This window comes from Argentina silus, assembly GCF_951799395.1.
Source record: "Argentina silus genome assembly, chromosome: 9".
In the NCBI taxonomy this organism is placed as follows: domain Eukaryota; kingdom Metazoa; phylum Chordata; class Actinopteri; order Argentiniformes; family Argentinidae; genus Argentina; species Argentina silus.
This window is the reverse complement of record NC_139663.1, coordinates 9,254,803-9,275,445: the sequence shown is the minus strand read 5'-3', so window position 1 is coordinate 9,275,445 and position 20,643 is coordinate 9,254,803. Positions and strand designations below refer to the sequence as shown.

At 44.0% G+C, this 20,643-nt stretch overlaps 4 protein-coding genes across 4 annotated transcripts; 2 read left to right on the top strand and 2 right to left on the bottom strand.

Annotated features, from left to right (window-relative positions):
• Positions 1-200: 200 nt before the first annotated feature.
• Positions 201-5,156, top strand: LOC310809168 (peptidyl-prolyl cis-trans isomerase FKBP10-like). The gene is made up of 10 exons (XM_083676354.1): positions 201-487; positions 1,162-1,307; positions 1,596-1,785; positions 1,875-2,020; positions 2,182-2,371; positions 2,525-2,670; positions 3,361-3,547; positions 3,832-3,974; positions 4,091-4,254; positions 4,488-5,156. The coding sequence occupies exons 1-10, from the start codon at positions 297-299 to the stop codon at positions 4,674-4,676; spliced, it is 1,692 nt and encodes a 563-aa protein (XP_083532480.1). The 5' UTR covers positions 201-296; the 3' UTR covers positions 4,677-5,156.
• Positions 5,157-6,133: 977 nt separating this feature from the next.
• Positions 6,134-11,521, bottom strand: LOC310809386 (cytosolic 5'-nucleotidase 3-like). Its single transcript, XM_083676620.1, has 9 exons — positions 11,394-11,521; positions 10,837-10,935; positions 10,594-10,663; positions 8,801-8,847; positions 8,215-8,300; positions 7,964-8,053; positions 7,699-7,861; positions 7,251-7,451; positions 6,134-7,043 (listed from the first exon to the last, which is right to left on the bottom strand). The coding sequence occupies exons 1-9, from the start codon at positions 11,394-11,396 to the stop codon at positions 6,933-6,935; spliced, it is 870 nt and encodes a 289-aa protein (XP_083532746.1). The 5' UTR covers positions 11,397-11,521; the 3' UTR covers positions 6,134-6,932.
• A 568-nt stretch (positions 11,522-12,089) lies between these two features.
• LOC310809289 (kelch-like protein 10) lies at positions 12,090-14,520 on the top strand (the record flags this gene model as incomplete). The annotated part of the gene is made up of 5 exons (XM_083676484.1): positions 12,090-12,235; positions 12,554-13,043; positions 13,170-13,787; positions 13,914-14,063; positions 14,152-14,520. The coding sequence occupies 5 exons, from the start codon at positions 12,090-12,092 to the stop codon at positions 14,518-14,520; spliced, it is 1,773 nt and encodes a 590-aa protein (XP_083532610.1).
• A 476-nt stretch (positions 14,521-14,996) lies between these two features.
• Positions 14,997-19,623, bottom strand: LOC310809516 (kelch-like protein 11; the record flags this gene model as incomplete). The annotated part of the gene is given in 3 exon segments (XM_083676806.1): positions 14,997-18,810; positions 19,059-19,603; positions 19,606-19,623. Coding segments are annotated over 3 exon segments (2,148 nt in total). The 3' UTR covers positions 14,997-17,225.
• Between the last annotated feature and the right edge of the window lie 1,020 nt (positions 19,624-20,643).

The window sequence follows — 20,643 nt, the reverse complement described above, 5'->3', positions numbered from 1 at the left end:
TGAGTAGCCTAAGTTTAAAACGCTATGGTTATGCTTTATCCAGTTATTTTAGCTTTCGCTCCAAATCAAAATATATGGCCGAGGGCTACTTTACACGTTTACAGAATTCCTCAAAAAAGGGAGGGGGGGGAAATGGGGCCACACCTCCCCCTACTGAAAAGCAGAAGCTCCGTCCCCACTTCTCTCCTTGCATCAATTCACTGCAGTCAAGGAAGGAGTCCCGCAAGTATTCGCAGCAGTTTCTCATGTTTCAGAAAAACTCCTAACGCCACACAAAAGGACAGTTAAGTTTAATAATGGAGTCCATATTTGCCTTAGTTTTGCTTTGTGTCACGGCATTTGTGAGCTGTAACCCTGGCCCGTTAGAGGACGTCGTTATTGATCGGTATGACATTCCAAGAGTTTGTCCCAGAGAAGTGCAAACTGGAGATTTCGTTCGTTATCATTATACCGGTACCTTCACGGATGGAAAGCAATTTGATTCAAGGTAAGACATTTTTGCAAACGAAAAACATCTAAAGCAAATTCTGTGCATACCGTTTTGTGTGAGAGGGCCGCATAAACGAATTTTGTATTATAATGCGAAGCAAATTGTTGGGAGGACATTTTAGATTTTAGATCACCGCACACTGCGTTTGAAATAGGCCTGTGCAACTTTTGCGTACGTGTCGGTGGCTCACGGAACTTTGCAACCCCCTTAATCTCTAATTTCGCAAATTTGTATCCAAGAGATACAGTGTTAATGTTTCGTGCGCGTGCATAGGCTACAGTGATGCACATCCTTTAATTTTAAAGTGCTACGCCATTGAACGAAAATTCTGCTATGTGGCATTATGGACGGTTTAATGCACTAGTAAGAACTATAGTCCTTCTAAAGGGTAAAGGATAGCTGTTAGGACTACGACATCACTCAGTAACAACGTGAGCTAAATAACTCAGTCAAAGTTCAACATTTTATGAAAAACATTTTTTTTTTTATTTCAGGCTGAATCAGTCGACCTGTCTGATATCACATACCAACAATTCAGATAGGATTGATCAGACAGGGATGGCTTACTTTAGACTACGATTTGCTTTAAAATGATAATAGCTTATAGGCATAGTAAAAAGGTAATCTCTTGAGGAATGTCTATTCATTCTCTTCTGCCCTTCCCCCTGCAGTCATGAGCGTGGTGTTCCTTTCATTGGACAGGTGGGACATAGCAGACTCATTACCGGCATGGACAGGGGAGTCCAAGGCATGTGTGTCAACGAGCGCAGGAAGGTGACTGTCCCACCACACCTTGCCTACGGAAGCCTAGGAGCAGGTACTAGTCACATCACATTCTACAATCAGTTATTATTGGAAAAAATACCAGAAGACAGTGAATATCTCTTGAGCCTGATTGTGCCGGTTCATTAATGAATTTGATAGATTTCCCCTTAGTTGTGCAGACCATCAAAAATGGTTATATTCTCAGATTAAAGCTTCAACTGACATAACACAGAGGCAACTCTAACACAAAGTGTTCCATTATTAGTCAACACCTGCACCCACCCGCCCGCCCGCCCACCCACCCCAACCCATCACCACCCCCTCTTTCTCTCTCTCGAAGGTGATGTCATCCCCCCTGAAACAGTGCTGGTGTTCGATATGATCCTTCTTGACATCTGGAATCTGGAAGACAAGATTCAGACACGCACCCTAAGCAAGCCTGAGAGCTGCAAGCGTACAGTTGTGGCCACTGACTTCGTCCGCTACCATTACAACGGCACACTGCTGAACGGCACACTCTTTGACTCCAGGTGGGCTACTTTTCTGAAACACTATGCCATGCAATGGTGGGCAAGAGGAGTTTTATTTTTTTTAACAATTCTGTTTGTGTCTCATTCAGCTATGCCAGGAACTTGACCTATGACACCTATGTGGGACAGGGCTACCTCATCAAGGGCATGGACGAGGGTCTACTGGGCATGTGCGTGGGTGAGAGGAGGACTGTCATCATCCCACCCTTCCTGGCCTATGAGGAGAAGGGCTACGGTAACCACTGTTTCTAATACCAATAAAAAAGCACTCGAAGAATAAGTGTCCATTTTATAGTTGTTTATTATTTTCATTAATCTACCATTACATATTTTACTTCATGCTATATAACCTCATAGATGGGCACACAGATGTAAACCCACTCTCTCCTCTTTCAGGCACTCAAATTCCATCCCAAGCTACCCTAGTGTTTGAGATCCTGATGGTGGACCTGTTCAACCCTGCGGATGACCTGATTGTTGAGGTCAAGGAACTGCCTGAGGCCTGCACCCGCAAGACTGTGGTGGGCGACTACATCCGCTACCACTACAATGGCACCTTCCAGGACGGCTCTGCCTTTGATTCTAGGTAAACAATAGACATGTATATGTCTACATATTAAATCACCACATGTGGTGATGTTCTTATGTAAAGTAATATTTTGGACATTTATAATATGTCATGTCATGGCAAGTTAAATGGACCTCCGCATTTTTATAATGCTCCCTCCCTTTTCTGCAGCTATGATCGTAACAGCACCTACAACACCTACATTGGCATGGGCTACGTGATCACAGGAATGGACAAGGCCCTCCAAGGGTTGTGTACTGGGGAGAAGAGGAGAGTCATCCTCCCCCCTCACATGGCATATGGAGAGAAGGGAACAGGTGAGTCATTGGCTTGTTTGAGTTCAAGATTGAACCCAACTAGAATTAAGGCAAAGCGAGGCGAGGCAGTGGTTTGGCAGTGGACACAGGTGAGGAAAACAATACTCAAATAGGCTGTGGCAGTCAAGTAATGATTGATTGGTATTAACGGGCCCAAAGTTTGCCACGAAAACATTCCCCACACCATTACACCACCTCCACCATGAGAAGGTGTACAGGTGTTCCTAATGATGCTCGGTGAGTGTATTCAATAGATCTCTCAAATACCATAATGATTTATATCCTACCACAGTCTACACATTGTGGCATATTGGGCTTTTCCTTATTCAGGTAGCCTACATGTGTCAAGAAAATATTCATGATTGGTCATGAAAAGTGACTCCCACCATGAAGGTGGTTGCTGCTTCCTGCAGCCTGTCAGAAGTAACTGCAGGTCTGAACAGCTCTACTAACTTTAGTTAGCAGGACAGCCTCGCTCTAAAATCTCGTAGATGTCATGCAGTCGAAATATTTGAAGGCTCGGGGGTGGGGGAGAGTAGCAAGGAGTTCACACTAGTCTGATGCTCAAGACAAGCATAGTTTTCTGAAATAAAAAGAATATCTTTTGAGAAGAATATAACTTGCAAAAATGCTTTTCTTGTCCTTGCTCGTATTTAAAACAGCCTAATCTGTTTCCCTTCCCCACAATAGGAGACATCATTCCTGGCTCAGCTGTGCTGGTCTTTGACATCCACGTCATCGACTTCCACAACCCAAAGGATCCAGTTGAGATCAAGATTACCCGGGCCCAGGAATGCAATATCACCAGCGCAGTTGATGACTTGATTCAGTACCGTTATAACTGCTCCCTGATGGACGGCACCCTTCTCTACTCCTCGTGAGCGCCCCCTGTCCTCCGCACCGCTACACTGCAAGCGCCTGGTCTAGTCATGTAATCATCACTGCTGGCTTCTTGTCTGACTGATTTATTTCATTTACACTTAATACGAACACTTTTATGACTCTCAGACCATGTAGGACTTTTTCATTTAGTTTCGAGATAAAACAAAACATATGAAACAAAACATATGGAGAGAATATTTATGGTTACATCCTACTTATGTTGTGAAACTGTCAAAACTGTCAAGTGTATAGGACGGCTATTCTTGTCTATACTTGCAGGGACCATTATGAAAAACCCCCCATGACCACCCTGGGGGCCAATAAAGTGATTGAGGGTTTGGACGAGGGCCTGAGGGGCATGTGTGTGGGGGAGAAGAGGGTAGTGATCGTCCCACCCCACCTGGGACACGGTGAAAATGGAGGTAGGTGAACCAGCCCACTAGAGTCACTGTAATGTGAAACTTATGAGAAGGAAATACCCTGCATCTGTTTTTCCTTTGTCTCTCTCATGCTCTCCCTCACCTCTGTGGCTCTGTAGCCAAAGGTGTGCCCAGCAGTGCAGTGCTGTACTTTGAGCTGGAGCTGCTGGAGCTGCAGAAGGGGGTGCCTGACGGCTACATGTTCGTGTGGCTGGGAGACAGCCCTGACCCCCTGTTCCCTGCCATGGACCTGAACAAGGATGGAGAGGTGCCTCTGACGGAGGTAAGCTAACACTGACCAGTGGCCACACAGACTAGTATTATCAAGTCAAGTGTACTATCGAAAATAAGGGTTCACCCATTCATTCAGCCAATAGCCAAGTAAAGCACTTAACTCCACTAGGGCAACAAATGGAGTCATAACTGAAAGATACCTCCTCAGTTTCCATTACTCTTGAACTGAATACACTGTCTCATCTCTCTCCTCCTCTCACTACACTACTTCATCCTCTCTAGTTCTCAGAGTTCATAATGATCCAGGTGGCAGAGGGTAAAGGTCGTCTGAGGCCTGGTATGGATGCAGAGGGCATCATCAAGGACATGTTCAACAACCAGGACCGCAACAGAGATGGCAAGATTGTGGCTGAGGAGCTGAAGCTGAAGGTGGAGGAGGACTCTGACAAGGCCAGACACGAGGAGCTGTGAAGGGGGACTACTCAAATTCGGCAGGGAACAGGGGCACAGGCATGGAGAGAGGCACACCACACAGACAGCATCAGTGCTCTTATTAACACCTAGGGGTTCTTAACTACAGGAGTTTGAATGGGGGGGGGAGTGTGAATATATAACAACCAAAAATGGTCAGTGCTTATTTAAAGAAAGAACTGTTTTTACATGTTGTTGTAAATACACTCAAGTGATTTTTTGTTGTCGTCATTGGTACTTTTTATGAACAACCTCTTTAGTCAGTATTTTTCTATATAAAAGAAACATATTTTGCTGAAGCACTTTCATTGAACTACCTTGTCTACCATTTGAACCGTTCCATTGTCCCAGGATGCACTGCAGACGGGTTCAAAATGGCTGTGCCGTTAACCCCTCCCCCAAATGATGTAAAAACTGGGTTGTATATTTCAGAGTGGCTATTTTGTGCAATACAATATTTTTTTTATCAAGTGCCTTGCATTTAATAAAAAAACTGTAAAAAATAATCTTCCTGTGTTCCCACATTGCTTCCATTGTCTTTGGATCGATGGCACAGCCCCCTCTACCTGCCAATGACCCCACTTAGCAGGAAAAAAAATGATATTGGCAAGTAATGAAAAGACTCTAAATTGAAACTTGGCTGGAGTTGAATCACTAGCTAGAGCCTGTTCTCTGTTAAACACGTCTATGAGTCTGTTGTGCGAGACTTATGAGGGACCAATAGCTACATTTTATTTAATACATGTTATGGATCGTTGGATGCTCATACAGGTAGAGAAATCGCATAAACCAACATGCTGTACAGTATGTAGCTAGTATACTGTCCTAAGTCATGCACGACTCAATACTGAAATGTAGGCCACTGTCTGACTTAATTCTCATTCATGTTTCATGTTCAGGTTTGCGTTTCAAATCGTATTAGTTCAACAGGGTGAAAAAAATCTATTACAATTTGAAAGAACACACTAACAATTGCAATATACTACAGTATCAGGTTTTTTAAGAACAAAACAATATTCCCACATTTTGTTTGTAGGCACCATAAATGAGTCAGACCTTTCAACTGGGTTGGACTCTTTAAAGACAATTGGCCCCTTAACAATTTGAAAGTACAATCAAATATTGTTCTGCTACATAACTATAAGGTACAGTGATGATGGAATTTAAGAGTATACACAAAACAATGCTAAATACTCAAAGTGTAATTAATTTGTACTTTGTTGTCCCTCCTGCAGATGTCTGAACCCCCTCCCCCCCAAAAAATAAAGTTAGTAAGTTGATACTCCAGCCTCCCAACAAATACAGGGCTTATAAAAAATTTGACCACTTGGTGGCACTGTAGCACCAAACAAAACACACTACATACCATCCTACACTCATTAAACCAAATTAACCATATCACATTGTTGAGGGCTAAAACAAAAACCGATTATGAGAAATAGCTTAACAAAATTGAATAGTATTCTTATTTTATAGTAAGGAGGATGTGACACAGATTTAGAAATATTTTTTTTTCCCAGGGAAGAACATTACAAAAACCACAACATTACAAAAACAGAAAACACTAGGAATTTAAAAGGCTTTACAAAATTGACATAATAAAAGTCATGAAAGGTTGCCCTTCATCCGATGTTGTATTTTTTCCCTTTATATCACATATTTGAGAGTCTAGAATGAGCCTGATGATACAAACCATACTCCCCTCCATCAGATTTCATCCATATAGAGAGTACATAACACAAGAGTACATAGAGAGTACATCCACACACCAGCAACCACATGCATTCATATATTCCTCATATTATTGTAGACAGTGCATATCATCAGTGACCTTGCGATGCTATGACTCCCCAAACATATATCCACCAGAGGGGGCTAGTGTCCTAGTTTCTTTGTCCCATTTCAGTTGGATGTCTGGTGGTTCACAAATTCAACTGTGGAGACAGGAGGGACAGTTGTGGAGGTGGGACAGTTGTGGAGGTAGGACTGATAAGGATGATACGGTGTTGCTCTCAAGTTGTGGTTGTTCTTAACAGGACTTAGAGGGAGGGATAGAGAGATTACTCCACAGTCTGGGACACAAACCAAACAACACATACAAAGAACCGTGTAGCTTTAGTATAATTCTGATGGTACTATGTTGGTCTATGGATATCTGACTACTGGCACTTCCCTTAGCGAAAGCTTCCTAAACAAGGGCAACTGCCTTCTTGTGGCATCAGATCGCCCGTTGCTGATTGGCCAGTGAGATGAACTTCAATTTTTGCCAGTGATGTGGAGAAGAACAGCATTGGGTACTTCCATGGTCTCATCCTTCACCAGCACAATGTCATAGGCATTTAGGTAGGACTGCTTCCTTTCCTCCACCTAAGAAAAACAAAGAGCATACAGACAGGATATAGTTAGCAAAGGAACATGAACCCATAGCTTCACTTCAACAGTAAAAGCTGACAGCTGTTGCACTATACTCGTAAAAAAACCCACCCAAAAAACACTATATAAAATAAATAAATAATAAGAATGTGACAACAACCACACTAATCAATCACACAACAGCATGGACATGAGTGGTACCTTGTCATTGAGGAAGCCGATCTTGAGGATGTTCTCTATGTTCTGCACCCCATCAGCCATGGTCAGGTCACCCAGAGAGTCTCCCAGCAGCAGGACGTTGTGACGCGCCTCCAGCTCCTGGAAGTGGCCCGTGTTGAGCAGGGCGCCCTCCCTCTTGTTGTAGATGTGAATCAGCTCCCCTTTGAATGCCTTCAGCGCCCCCTGGAATAGAAGGATAAATAATGGGTTCCATCCATTACATCCATTCAGAAAGAAAGCATCTGTATCACCACTAGCTTTAAAAGCTGTTTCAGTGTAGTCACATGCAATCCTGTTTTTGGGATACATTTCTACCAAGATGAACACTGCAAGGCACTATTTCCATACTCAATTCTTGTGTGTTGGTGGAGTTTTTGTAGACTGTTATTTTTTTTATGAATTTGAGTCACAGTGTGTGAGTGCTACTCACTGTCTCATCAAAGTCCATGTAGTTGGAGAAGACTTTGACGTTGGGATGGAATACACCCGCCTGGCGGATCACCTCCTCCAGGACGTCTCCGATCCCAGCAGAGAAGATGAGGAGGGGGATGCTAACCTCATTAAGGTGGTCAAAGAACAGCTGGAACCCTTCCCTGTGTAGACATCAAAATTGTAGTCAGTTTTCCCATCATCATCACTTCAATATCTATTGGGTTATATTGTCTGGTTATGCCACAGTAGCAGGAACATCTCACCTCAGCATGGCGTCAGACTCCTGCACCACCATAGCCAGCAGGTCTTTCCTGATCTTCTGTTGCACTAGCAGGGTATGGGCCTTAGTCCACCTGAGGGTTGCAAGGCAGAGGAGATTGGTTGATAGGGTTGTAGGGCAGTGCCTAGGTGAATTACAGAATGGAGGGGATTGGTCGATTTGACCGGTAGGTGGTGCCTCCAGGTCTAGAGGGGAAGAGATTGTCTCAGAGAGAACGCTTTGACTTGGACTCACCACTCCACCATGAGGGGCAGCTTCTCCTCCGCTGACCGGGTTGGATCAATCTCTATAGGGTAGTATGTGTTGAGTAGGTCCTCCAGCTGAGGGAGAATGAAGAACACTCAGAAAGGAGAAAATGGCTAGTATGCATTTAGAAAAGACAGTCATAGTTCACTAAGTTAAGCAGTGACATCCATGGATGAGGTTTTCTTTTGTAAGAAAATAAAGAACAGTAACAACTTCTGTGTTTAAGGAATCTTTTTCTTTTTGGTGTATCTGGCAGCAGAGGAAGTCCATCCTCTGGGTCCAGTTTTATGGTCTGAGCCAAGAACTGAGTCTATCAGCTGAGCAAGCACTGATAGGGGGACTATGCATAAAAAGTGGTGTAATTTATTGAATGGTGAAACCAATATGTACTCAAATACCATCAAATAAAAGCTGAGAATCTCTATTTTAACCTCATCATTTGATTTCAAATCCAAACTTTTGGATTGTAGAGCCAAAAGAAGAAAAAATGCTTCACTGTCCCATTATTTACGCAGGGCACTGTATTAGAGGAAGCAGTACTACTGTCAAATGCTCTAATCTTTGTCAATTGTACCTTTTCTTTGCACTCCTCACTGATAAGCTTGCTGTTGTCCAGGATATCTGCAAAAAGGCACAATATACAGTGCTTGAAAATATGTAAACCCCTTGTGCAATTATAGATTTCTTTAGTTTTTACCATGAAATCTTTATTTAATCAGAACCAGTCTTTTTTATCTGACATAACAGATGTATATTAACCAATTCCATATGTTGGTTTAGAGGAAATGTGTGAAGGAGAAAAACTAAATTATAAAGAAATGAGTGCAGGTGCAAAAATAAGTGAACCCCAAGTTGCATTGGTTAAATCAAGTAGGTAAGTAGAATCAGGTGGGTAAATAATTGGGTACCAAATGAACCAATCAAAGGAGAGATCTTTCAGAAAGAGTTTGGGCCGGACTCTGATAAATAGAGATAAGAAACCTGGTCAGTTTTGTGTTAGCCGTACAGGTGAATGCAAAACACACCATGCCGAGAGGAAAGGAGATCTCATAGGACATCAGGAAGAGGGTAGTGAGAGCACATCAGTCTGGGGAAGGCTATAAAATCATCTCAACAAGATTTGAGCTCCATCGTGAGGCAAATAATACAAAATAGAGAGTATTTAACATGACAGCAACTCGGCCTAGAAGTGGACGCCCTTCCAAAATATCCCTAAGAGCCACAAGAAAAATAATAAATCAGGTAAAAGCCAACCCAAACATAACATCTAGAGATTTGCAGACCTCCCATGCTGCATCTCAGGTAACTGTGCATGCTTCAACAATAAGAAGAAAACTGAATCGAAATGGCATTCATGGGAGGGTTGCTAGGAAGAAGCCAAGAAAGTATAAACAAATAAATTTAAAAAAAAAACTGCCTGTCTTAACTTTGCCAGAGACCACCTGGACAAGCCTGAAGGTTTCTGGAAGTTCGTTCTCTTTTTTACCTTTTTGGTCAAATCAAATCCACTATGTTTGGTGAAAACCCAACACTGCCTACCACCAAAAGAACCTTATCCCAACAGTCAATCATGGTGGTGGGAATGTCAAGATCTGGGGCTGCTTTTCCTCCTCTGGACCTGGACGACTTCACATCATTAAGGGAACCATTAATTCTGAGGTATACCAGGAGATTCTTGAACAGAACGTCAAGCCATCAGTCAAGGAGCTAAAGCTGGGCTGAAAATGGGTCTTCCAACAAGACAACGACCCAAAGCATTCAAGCAAATCTACCAAAGAATGGCTCAGGAGAAAAAAGATTTGTGTTTTGGATTGGCCAAGTCAAAGTTCTGACCTAAATCCAATCGAGATGCTGTGGCAGGATCTGAAGCGGGCAGTTCATGCCATACACCCCTCAAACCTCACTCATTTGGCTGAGTTCTGTAAGGAGGAGTGAGCAAAAATCCCTCAATACAGATGTCAGAGACTGATTAGTGGCTATGTGAGACATTTACTCCAAGTTATAGCTGCTAATGGAGGTGCCACAAGCTATTGATTGAAGAGGTTCACATATTTTTGCGCACATTAAATCTGAGTTTTTGTTAAATAAACCACTTTTGTTAAATAAACAATGAAAATATCTTTTTTTTTTTTTTTGTGTCCTTTATTTGGAATGTCTATATTACAAATTGGGGTGTAGATAAAGATTTTATAAGTTCATTTTAATATTTTATACAAAAATAATGACCATCCCTGTAGGGTTCACAAACTTTCACCGTATACACAAGTCTTGTGAGCATTGAGACTAAACCTAAGTGACAAGACTTTAACCGCCTGACATAAACATTAGCCTAGTATATAGATAAGCCACTCCAGCTCCTGTACTTACTGTGACAGGTAGGGCAACGCTTGCCATTGTGTGCAAACCGTGTGAGGGTCATGTCGAAGTCAGAGATCACCTGAGAAAAAAAACAAAAAAAACAAGAGACATTGTCAGCATAATTCCAAGGGGAACCCTTCAGAATGGAGCTAGGAATACTAACATAAAATACATCAAAAGTAGTGCAAAGCAAAACCGAGAAAGCCCAGACAACTGACAGCTAACTGTAAATACTTAGGATGAGTACTGTACCTGTACAGTGTTGGAGCCTGCCTTCTGCATAGACTTAATGATCTCCTCCACCCTCTGAGGGTCCCTCATACACACTGAGGGATTGGACAGCTGTGGCACCTGTGGAGGGGGAGGGGGATGAAAGAGGGAGAGGAGAGTGTGTGCATGACATGTTTAAGTGGCTATGATGACAGAGAAAAACAGAGAAACGAGGCAGGCCTGAACTATTACCCTCTATAATTGGGCCCTTAGTAATTGCAGAGTGAGGACTGCCTTGTTATGATGACACTGACTGACAGATGGCAGCAACACAATATATTTACAAATAGGAAACTGGCTAGCTACAGTATCTAACGAGACTGTCCTGTAGTTGTTAATGTGACTGTTGTTCTAGTGTTTTAGTTAGCCTTTCTATGTGTCTAAAGAATGTGTCTAGCTCGAATCTGACTAGCTAACATTAGTGTAAGACGATCAGGGCTCAGAACAACGAGTACTTTTGTTCTTTGTGGTTTCTGGTCGGCCAACCCATTTGACATGTATTGTAGTCCTTCATTGGAAAATAAGGAAAATACACTTACCATAATTTGATAGAGGAGAGGTTTAATTCAATAAACGTTAAACGATCAAAAGATCTATTTAGGTAGCAACTGGGAGAGCAATTGAAGATGTAAATACCAGACAACCTAACGACTTGCATAAGTTGAGGACGGACATGAGTGTGTGTGAATAATAGCTTCCCCAGTACCACAAAAGCAGTAATAAAGGTTCCTACGTAGAGTAGATACACATTGAATTCTTCATGCGTTTTTTTTGTTTTGTTATAACGGTAAAGTATATACAGCAAAAGTCAATATGGTTTCAATTATGCTGTCGTTTCACACAGGACTCCCTGTGAACGAGATGATGCATATCACGGGATTTAATCGTGCCACCAGAATTTTAAATAAATACATAAAGATTTTAAAAAAAATATTATAATAATAACATTCTCTAAACATAGATGTAACCCTGAGAGTATTATGATGGAGTCAGCTTATTATGAAAAAGGTATCTGAAACATTCTAATTTTGTATCACTCACTGTGATGTAATAATCCACAATTCTAGAACATAATGTAACCACATGTAAGGGGAATGAAGGTTCACATTGCTCAGAAGAATACAGTTGTAGTATGTCACCTGAATGTCTTGCCCAAAAAGTGTATATTAAAGATATTCAACACAAGAATGAATGAACTGGAAGAGGCGTCCACCTCTAAATTTCAGAGATGCAACATGGAGAGAAAAATGAGTTCCATGGCCTGTACAATATTTAATGAGCTACGACTGGAAGGAAAACTCTGTGATGTGGTCATTAAAGTCAATGGCATCGACTTCAATGCACACAAGAATATCCTTTGCGGCTGCAGTTCATATTTCCGGTGAGTGTCAACTTTGTGGGAATGTGGCCATGATCAATGGCATGGATTCACTTGGAATGGATCCAAAGGATAATCAGAAGAAAATAGCCAGATCCTACAAGAGCTTACAGTTCTTTGTGGCAGCAATGATACATTCTATAAAAGATACAACTATTGATTTATAATATTTGTGTGAGTGTGTACTGCTCTTAATATTCTCATATACTTGCAGAGGGTGTTTATTATATTGCTGTGCTGTCTTGAAAAGAGTATTGACAAAATTTGCTACAGTATAATATGGATGATTCCTGTCCCTCCTCTCTAAACCCTGATCGACAGAGCTCTCTTCACAAGTGGCTGGAACAACTTAGAAAAGCGGGTGTACAACATTCCTGGTGTGTCTCCAGACATGATGCGTCTCATTATTGAGTATGCCTACACACGCTCTGTACCTGTCACCGCAGAGAATGTGGAACTGCTTCTGGCGGCTGCAGACCAGTTCTCCATCCTGGGCATTGTGCGAGCTTGCTGTGACTACCTAGAGGCCCAGCTGTGCCTGCAGAACTGCATTGGCATCTGTAAGTTTGCAGACTTCTACTCCTGCCCTGAGCTGAGGCGCCGGGCCTATCTCTTCATCCTGCATCACTTTGAGGAGATGGTGCGTAGCTCTGAGGAGTTCCTGGAACTCTCGCTGCTGCAGTTTTGTGACATCATTGAGAAGGACGACTTGAACGTGAAGCAGGAAGATGTAGTGTTTGAGGCCATCCTGCGCTGGATTGGCCATTCTCCTCAGGACCGCAAAGCCCAGATCTCTGTGCTACTGCCCAAGGTGACTGAGAGTTGGACAACACAGTTAGGCCTACTAATGCTCTGATAATGTTTGATACATTTCATAAAGGTGTATCGGCTGCTAACTGCATTCTGTGTCTATATCTGTCTGTGTCTGTTTGCTTAGGTACGAATGGCCTTGATGACAGCAGACTACTTCATGAACAATGTGAAGAACAATTCAATGGTGAGGGACAATGATGACTGCAAGCCCATCATCATCAACGCACTGAAGGCCATGTATGACCTGAACATGAATGGGCCCTCCAGCTCTGACTTCCGCAACCCTCTGACCCGCCCTCGCCTGCCCTATGCCATCTTACTGGCCATCGGTGGTTGGAGTGGCGGCAGCCCCACCAATGGTATTGAGGCATATGATGCACGGGCCGACCGTTGGGTCAATGTGACTCGAGAGGAGGAGAGTCCACGAGCCTATCACGGTGCTGCCTATCTCAATGGCTTTGTGTACTGCGTGGGAGGCTTTGACAGTGTTGACTACTTCAACAGTGTGCGCAAATTCAACCCAGTCACACGCACTTGGCATCAAGTGGCACCCATGCACTCGCGGCGCTGCTACGTCAGTGTGGCTGTGCTGGATGGCTGCATCTACGCCATGGGCGGCTTTGACGGGTATGTGCGACTCAACACTGCTGAGCGCTATGAGCCTGAGACCAACCAGTGGACACTCATCTCACCCATGCATGAGCAGAGAAGTGATGCCAGTGCCACCACACTTTTTGGAAAGGTAAGTAGAACAGAGGAATAGGTAACACTAACTGTACCTGGAACACAGCTTGATAACTATAGTACAATGGATCTATTCAAATGCCAAGATGGATGTGGATGGATTTACGATTTGCCTTAACTCTAGGTATACATATGCGGTGGTTTCAATGGGAATGAGTGCCTGTTCACAGCAGAGTACTTCAACCCTGAGACCAACCAATGGACTCTGATCGCCCCCATGAGAAGCCGGCGCAGTGGGGTGGGGGTCATCGCCTATGGGGAGCAGGTCTATGCGGTGAGATCTACATAAAAATACACAATAAATCTATGCTTAAGTTCTGATATTCTGTTATTTGACCCATGTTTCTCCTGTCCTCTCTTAGGTGGGCGGCTTTGATGGAGCCAACCGTCTGCGAAACGCAGAGTCCTACAACCCCCAGACGAACTCCTGGCGCACGGTTCCCACCATGTTCAACCCACGGAGCAACTTTGGCATCGAGGTGGTGGATGACCTGCTGTTTGTGGTGGGCGGCTTCAATGGCTTCACCACCACCTTCAACGTGGAGTGCTACGATGAGAAGACAGATGAGTGGTATGACGCCCATGACATGGGCATCTTCCGCAGTGCCCTTAGCTGCTGCGTGGTGCACGGACTGCCCAACGTGGTCCAGTATGCTGCCCCGCGAGATACCCTGCCAAACCCCCGGGAGGAGCTCAAACTGTCTACCTCCAATAGCATCCTCTCTGTCTGACACCATATCTACCCACCATTACCCCCCACCCCTACCTGACCCAGTCCTGCCCATTGCAGTCTATCTTGGCAGAGACAGAAACTATCAAAATAAATCCTCCAAGTCCCCATGGAAATCACATATTCATATTATAAATATCTCTATCTTTCTTATTGCTTCTATCAGGCCGGGTGGTACAATTATTTTTCATCAATGAAAGTATAAGGGAGGCTTTAATTGAATGCTAGTTTGCATTCAATTAAATGTTTTAACTTTGCTTGGCATGCCCATTAATGTCCATCAATATGTATTGATATAGTACTCAATACATGCATCTCTGACGTCCACATGGAAATACCATCCAAACAAAAGACGAATGTTATCGCTTGCCTTGAAAGATGCATACACATATTGGGCTAAACAACATTAATGTGGATTAGCTATCCATTTCAACCCCACATTCAAGACAGATCTGGCATCAAGGTTATATTAAAAAAGACCTTTTAATTGCAAGTGACAACATCAGCATTTCTTACATCCAATATATTGACACAATGTCAGACTTGTCACATGCAAAGCAAAATATATAGCCTACTTAATTCGATATTTCAAATTACAGAGCTATGCAAGAGGATCAAAGCTGAGGAAACACGTATATATCACATCTGCATTAACACAATTATAGTGCTTAATGTTATGAAGTAGTTGCAGTAATAGTGCTTAATAACAGATCTTGAATGCAACGCAACAGCAACACATTCACCTGACATCGCTCTTTGTAAAATAAGGATACTTTCTTTACATCTCAGGAATATTGTTCCTTTCTCTCACATGATTATCTTTGGAGGGTGAAAAGACCACACGACAATCTGGCAGGATCTTTCACATACACACACAAACAGAACTGAGGTATAGCTGATAGTCTGCCTCAGATTTCACATCACATTCATTTTGGACGACAAAAGTAAATAGTCATAGCAATAGTTGAAATGTTTGTCACAGGGGATCAAAGTAGGCCTTGATAATTGGCTAAATTTGGATTAAATACATAAAAAAAATACAATCACCCAAGTCTGAAGTGGAACTAAATAAAAATATGCTCTGATTTACAGTGCCATAAATTACTCAAACTCTATATAGGAATCGTTTGTGTCAAAAAGTGCACTACTCAGCATGCTTTTCCAAGCTTTACTAAGTAAACACGCGCACACGCGCACACACACACGCACACGCACACACACACACACACACACACACACACACACACACACACACACACCTCCATCTGAACTACTGTATGCCCTCCAGAAATTAAACTCAATAAACCATTGCAGACATCCCACAACACTAAAAGAGACATTCATAAACTCCTAACAAGGGCCTTCTTAAGGGGTTCATATAGGCAGGAATGTGATGAGCATAAGACAGAGGCACAAGAGAATGGAATGGTTATTTTGGCAATTTCTCAAGAAAAGTGGAATGTTATCATGTAAGAACATTTTAAATATATCTGCCAGAAACACTGAGAACAAGGATTTTCATGAAGACTAAGAAGTGAACATTAGTGAACAACAGAGCACAGTAATGAGTATGGCTATGTTTACACGTAGCAGGAATGATGGCCTTCCAGTCTAATTAAAAGATTGAGGATGGATTAAAAATCCATTCACCAACTCACATCATCTCTATCCTTCTCCAACTTCCTCCTTTTCTACAAACTCATGCCACACAGGCAATTTGTCTAGAAATTCCTCTCCTCGGCACTGCTCCAAGAAATACACTATTGATTGTTAAATATAAGACTGTAGAAAACGTTAAGAGCAACCAAGGGAAGAGAGAAGTATAATTGATTGCACCCTATTTAGCAATCAGAGGAAAGCCACAGTCAACATAACAGAGTGATAAATCACTGGAAATTAAGTGGTCCTCTCTTGATTGGACCATAGAGCCTATCTGATAATAAATATGAATAAGACTACAGTATTCTCTTTTCTATTCATGTTGCGCTATCAAAGCTATAATAAGCAGAGCCATTCAAATACAGCTACTGTAATATAAAGCACAGCTGAGGCTTCAGGTCAAGGTGTCTGGCTGGACATAGTGTGTGTTTGTGTGTCTGATAGCTGCATGTCGAGATCACAGAGATAGTTCTATACCTATGGTTGAGATTGTCACTGAGACACTGGATGGAATGTCATTGAGAGTGGCTTCATTAAGCAGATTGGTTTGAAGGAATGTCAATTCTGCCATACATAAGTGTCACATAGCCTACCTCATACAAGGATAAAAGAAAGGAACAAAAAATATTTCATATATATATATATATGTATACATAAACAGCTATATATCGCATGTACAAAAAGATAAACATCATCTGTGCCGACATACAACATACATAGTGTAGTCAAATGTTGGTCAATGTACAACTTTCTATTCACGTTACATTCGGTCTGTCCTCCCATACAGACCAACACCTGGCCAACACAGATCCTACCTAGATCTCCTGGCCTTCAACACCATAGTCAATCACTAACACCACACTCTCACCACCTGATGAGCGCTGATGGCACAGAGTTCAGTTAAAAAAAACAACCAACATGAGAGCAACATCGGAGCCCCTGCAGCAGGATATGAGTGGGGTTGATGAACGATGGCTGGTGTCCTGGTATGGGCTGGTTCCCTGGCGGGGGGATGTGGTGAACAGCGGGGGGGGGGGGGGGGGGAGTTCAACACTCTATCTGGGACTGCAGCTGCCTGCGCAGAGTGAGAGTACGCCGGTGCAACTGCTGCATCTGCTGCATGCGGTCTCGCTGGCGGGCCAGGTTCTGAGGCATGGGGTAGCGTTGGCAGCCGTACAGAAAGCGGTAGGGGATGCGGACGTGGCAGGCGGTGGCTCGGCAGCGAGGCTGGGGCATGGGCGGCAGCAGCATCCAACGCTTCCTCTCGGCACAGTAGCGGTACGCCTCCTTGCGGTACTGCTTGTCCACGTCGTCGCTGTTCTTCCAGCCGCCAATGACGAAGACGTCCTCGTCAAAGTGGCAGATGGCGGCGCCCTCGATGCTGGTGACCTCAGGCGGCAGGCTCTCTAGGATCTCGTCAGAGATGCGGGCGCTGATCTTCTGCTTGGCTTCCTCGTTGCGCACCGTGTAGCTCTTGGGGCAGCAGGAGGCCGTGTGGTAGAAGTTGGTGGATGCCACGGCCATCTGGAAGACGCAGTAGTTGTCTATGAGGGGCAGGGAGTCCACGTCCTGCCACTGGCGGCTCTCTGTGTCGTAGCGTGTGGTCACCGTTTTCAACCCGTCCTCGTTGTCCGTGTCCACAGGCGTACGCGCCGTCACGTACACAAAGCGATCCTCGACGCTCACTGCCTTCACGTCCCTCAGGATCTTGGGCGCTGACTCCAGGTTGTGCCACTTATCCTGCTCTGGCTCGTAAACACTCACGTCTTTGAAGCCGGGGCTGAAGTTTCCATGGCCGCCGATGCTGTACAGGATATCCTTGATGCAGGTGAGGCCAAAGGAGTGCTTGCGCGTGGTCAGGTTGCTCACCTGCTCCCAGGTGTTGCGGTTGGGGTTGTAGCGCTCCACCGTTTTGGCGAAGCCCGGCTCCATGGAGCCCGCCACGTAGACATGAGACTCAGACGCAGCGATGGCATGGCCGTCCAGGTGGTTGTGGATGTGTGGCAGGTTGACCCATCGGTCCTCGTAGATGAAGTAGCCAACGCACTCGCTCAGATAGTCTCCCCCCTCTGACACCCCACCCACCACCATGATTACATCCATGTTCTGGCCGAAGCGCGGCTGGAAGGTGGCCATGTAAGAGGACCAAAACTCCATGTCTGCTGACTTGAGGTTCTCAAAGCGGATGGCGTGCCCCTCCACAGCCTCTGACACCAGGCGGAGACAGGCCTCGTTGGCAGCCACCAGACTCTCGCTCTTCACCACCCTGGCCAGGTAGGTGGGCTTAATCTGGGGCAGCCTAAGGAGACGGAACAGCTCCTCAAAGTAGCGTCCCCGCTCCTCTGTGTTCCTCTGCACCCACTTCACCACCGTCTCAAACAACAACTCCTCAGAGTCCACTGTGATCTCCCCGTCAGACAGCCAGTCACGGACCAGGTGAAAGGGCAGGGTGTAGAACTCCTCATCCTGGATGACCTTGTGGAAGTTGCGGCGGATCATGTCTGCTGCCCGCAGTGCCAGCTGATCTAGAGTATACATGTGGGCCAGGCTGTGCACCGCTACACAGTTGGTCAGGCTCAGCTTCTTCTTCAGGAACTCACCACAGAAGTCCTTCAGCTGCAGCAGAAGGAACCTGTAGGCAATAGAAAAAAAATCAACAGTTTTGACACCCATGAATTCACCATAACAAAGTTCAGGTTTGACAGGATATGGCCAACCATTGTCCCAAGTGCACACACACAATGTACTTAGAGTTAATGGACATTTTAATTCAAATATTTCACAAAATAAAGCAAAACTAACAATGGATCCCCACACAAGACAATGCAAGCTGTCAATTCAAGTAAGTTGGTTATAGTTTAGTGACAACAAACAACAAACCTGTCAGCGAGTTCCAACACTTCATGCACATTGCAGGTACTAACACGCATTTCTCCCGTATACATGTACTGAATGACACTTTCCACTGTCTCTGGGTCTGGTCCCAATTCTGAGCTCCATTCTTTCATTTCAACCCGTCCGGATAGTGACTCGGAGAACTGCCCTCCCAGCAGCGGGGTGAAATAGTCCGTAGCCGCGGACAACACGGAGCGGTGCGCGGAAAACTCACAACTCTGAACATTCCCGGTTGCCGCCCCGCTACTAAAGGCCAGCGTCACGTCGCAGAACAATCCCTGCTTCCTCTGTTCGTTCTGCCGGCGAGACAGCTCTGAACAGTGGGAGGAGGACGTAAAATCCTCGGCCTCTTCCGTGTCCCCGTCCCCGGCAAGTACGCTGGGTGTGCTGGTGCCGCTACTGCTTCGGCTGGAATCCTCTGGGTTTGGGGCTGCAGTTGCCATTCTGGCGGTGGATGAGAGAATTCGAAATTGCAGTACACTCGTGTGAGAACGGACACATACGCAGACACACATACATAAACTCAAAACACAGACGGAATGACTGACATGCGCAGTGCATGTAAGGCGTTACCGCTTGATATGACGTAAGGAGCCCTTCCCACTTTGATGTGACAGATTGAAGAAAGCCACTCTTTATCACCCCACAACTACTTTATGCACTGTACTCTTGCATAAAGGTAACAGTATATCCCCATATTCATGGGTATAGCTCGGCTGGCTGAATGAAAGCTGCACATGGGCATAAATGAATCTCTGATGTGAGGGATGGTCTTATATAACACCAGCCTCTAGGCCCAGTCTATTGCATAACTGAGTATAATCACCAGATGGATTCAAATTAATGACACCCAGATTACATTAACACAAGAGTGTTATTTCATGCATGCTCCGACATGTCACTGTGCTAACCAGAAGCAGGGTAGAAGAAGAATGACAAATCATTTTACTGTATCACATTAATCCATGTACTTCAGATTGAGGGTTGGCCTGCTATTCTTAACACATTAATGTTAATGTAATATCATATCATTCTTCATCATATTGAGATTGATAGATCTGAGAATGTGAATTATTGTGGAGCCACCTGTCATGGAGCCTATCTACAGGCCTAATGTATAATCCAGACATCCCTGTCATTTTGTATTATTAGATGACCATATTTCAGCCTATTATAGACCATTTCTGTAATGGTCTGGACATACAAAGAAACATACACAGTTGTGTTCCAATAGGTCACCTTTATTTCACTCAGACACACAGTTCTGAAAATATATTACAACACATCTCTACAGAGGCACATTCAGTTCACATCACATGAGGTCAAACAAAGTAAAAAACACAGATAAAGACACGTCTCACCAGAGACAGACAACACACAACATGGCCTACATATAAGTAACATTCAGAGAAATGATGATGTGTTAACTAACTTACATGGTCCATTTGCCACCCCAGGCACTTGTCCTGCTCTGTTAAGTAAGGTCCTAGCCTGTGTTTTTTAGTGTTATAATCTGTTATCTTGAATAGCCAACAAGAACGAATGGGAATTTACAGTACATTAAAAACCT

Excerpts from the sequence above, each read along its gene's own strand:
- LOC310809168 (XM_083676354.1), top strand. The coding sequence starts at position 297 with ATGGAGTCCATATTTGCCTTAGTTTTGCTTTGTGTCACGGCATTTGTG. Across the intron at positions 2,671-3,360 it reads ATATGGAGAGAAGGGAACAG|GAGACATCATTCCTGGCTCA; the intron begins GTGAGTCATTGG and ends TCCCCACAATAG. Across the intron at positions 3,975-4,090 it reads GGGACACGGTGAAAATGGAG|CCAAAGGTGTGCCCAGCAGT; the intron begins GTAGGTGAACCA and ends GTGGCTCTGTAG.
- LOC310809386 (XM_083676620.1), bottom strand. Across the intron at positions 8,848-10,593 it reads GCGTTGCCCTACCTGTCACA|ATATCCTGGACAACAGCAAG; the intron begins GTAAGTACAGGA and ends GCCTTTTTGCAG. Across the intron at positions 8,054-8,214 it reads CTGCCCCTCATGGTGGAGTG|GTGGACTAAGGCCCATACCC; the intron begins GTGAGTCCAAGT and ends TGCAACCCTCAG.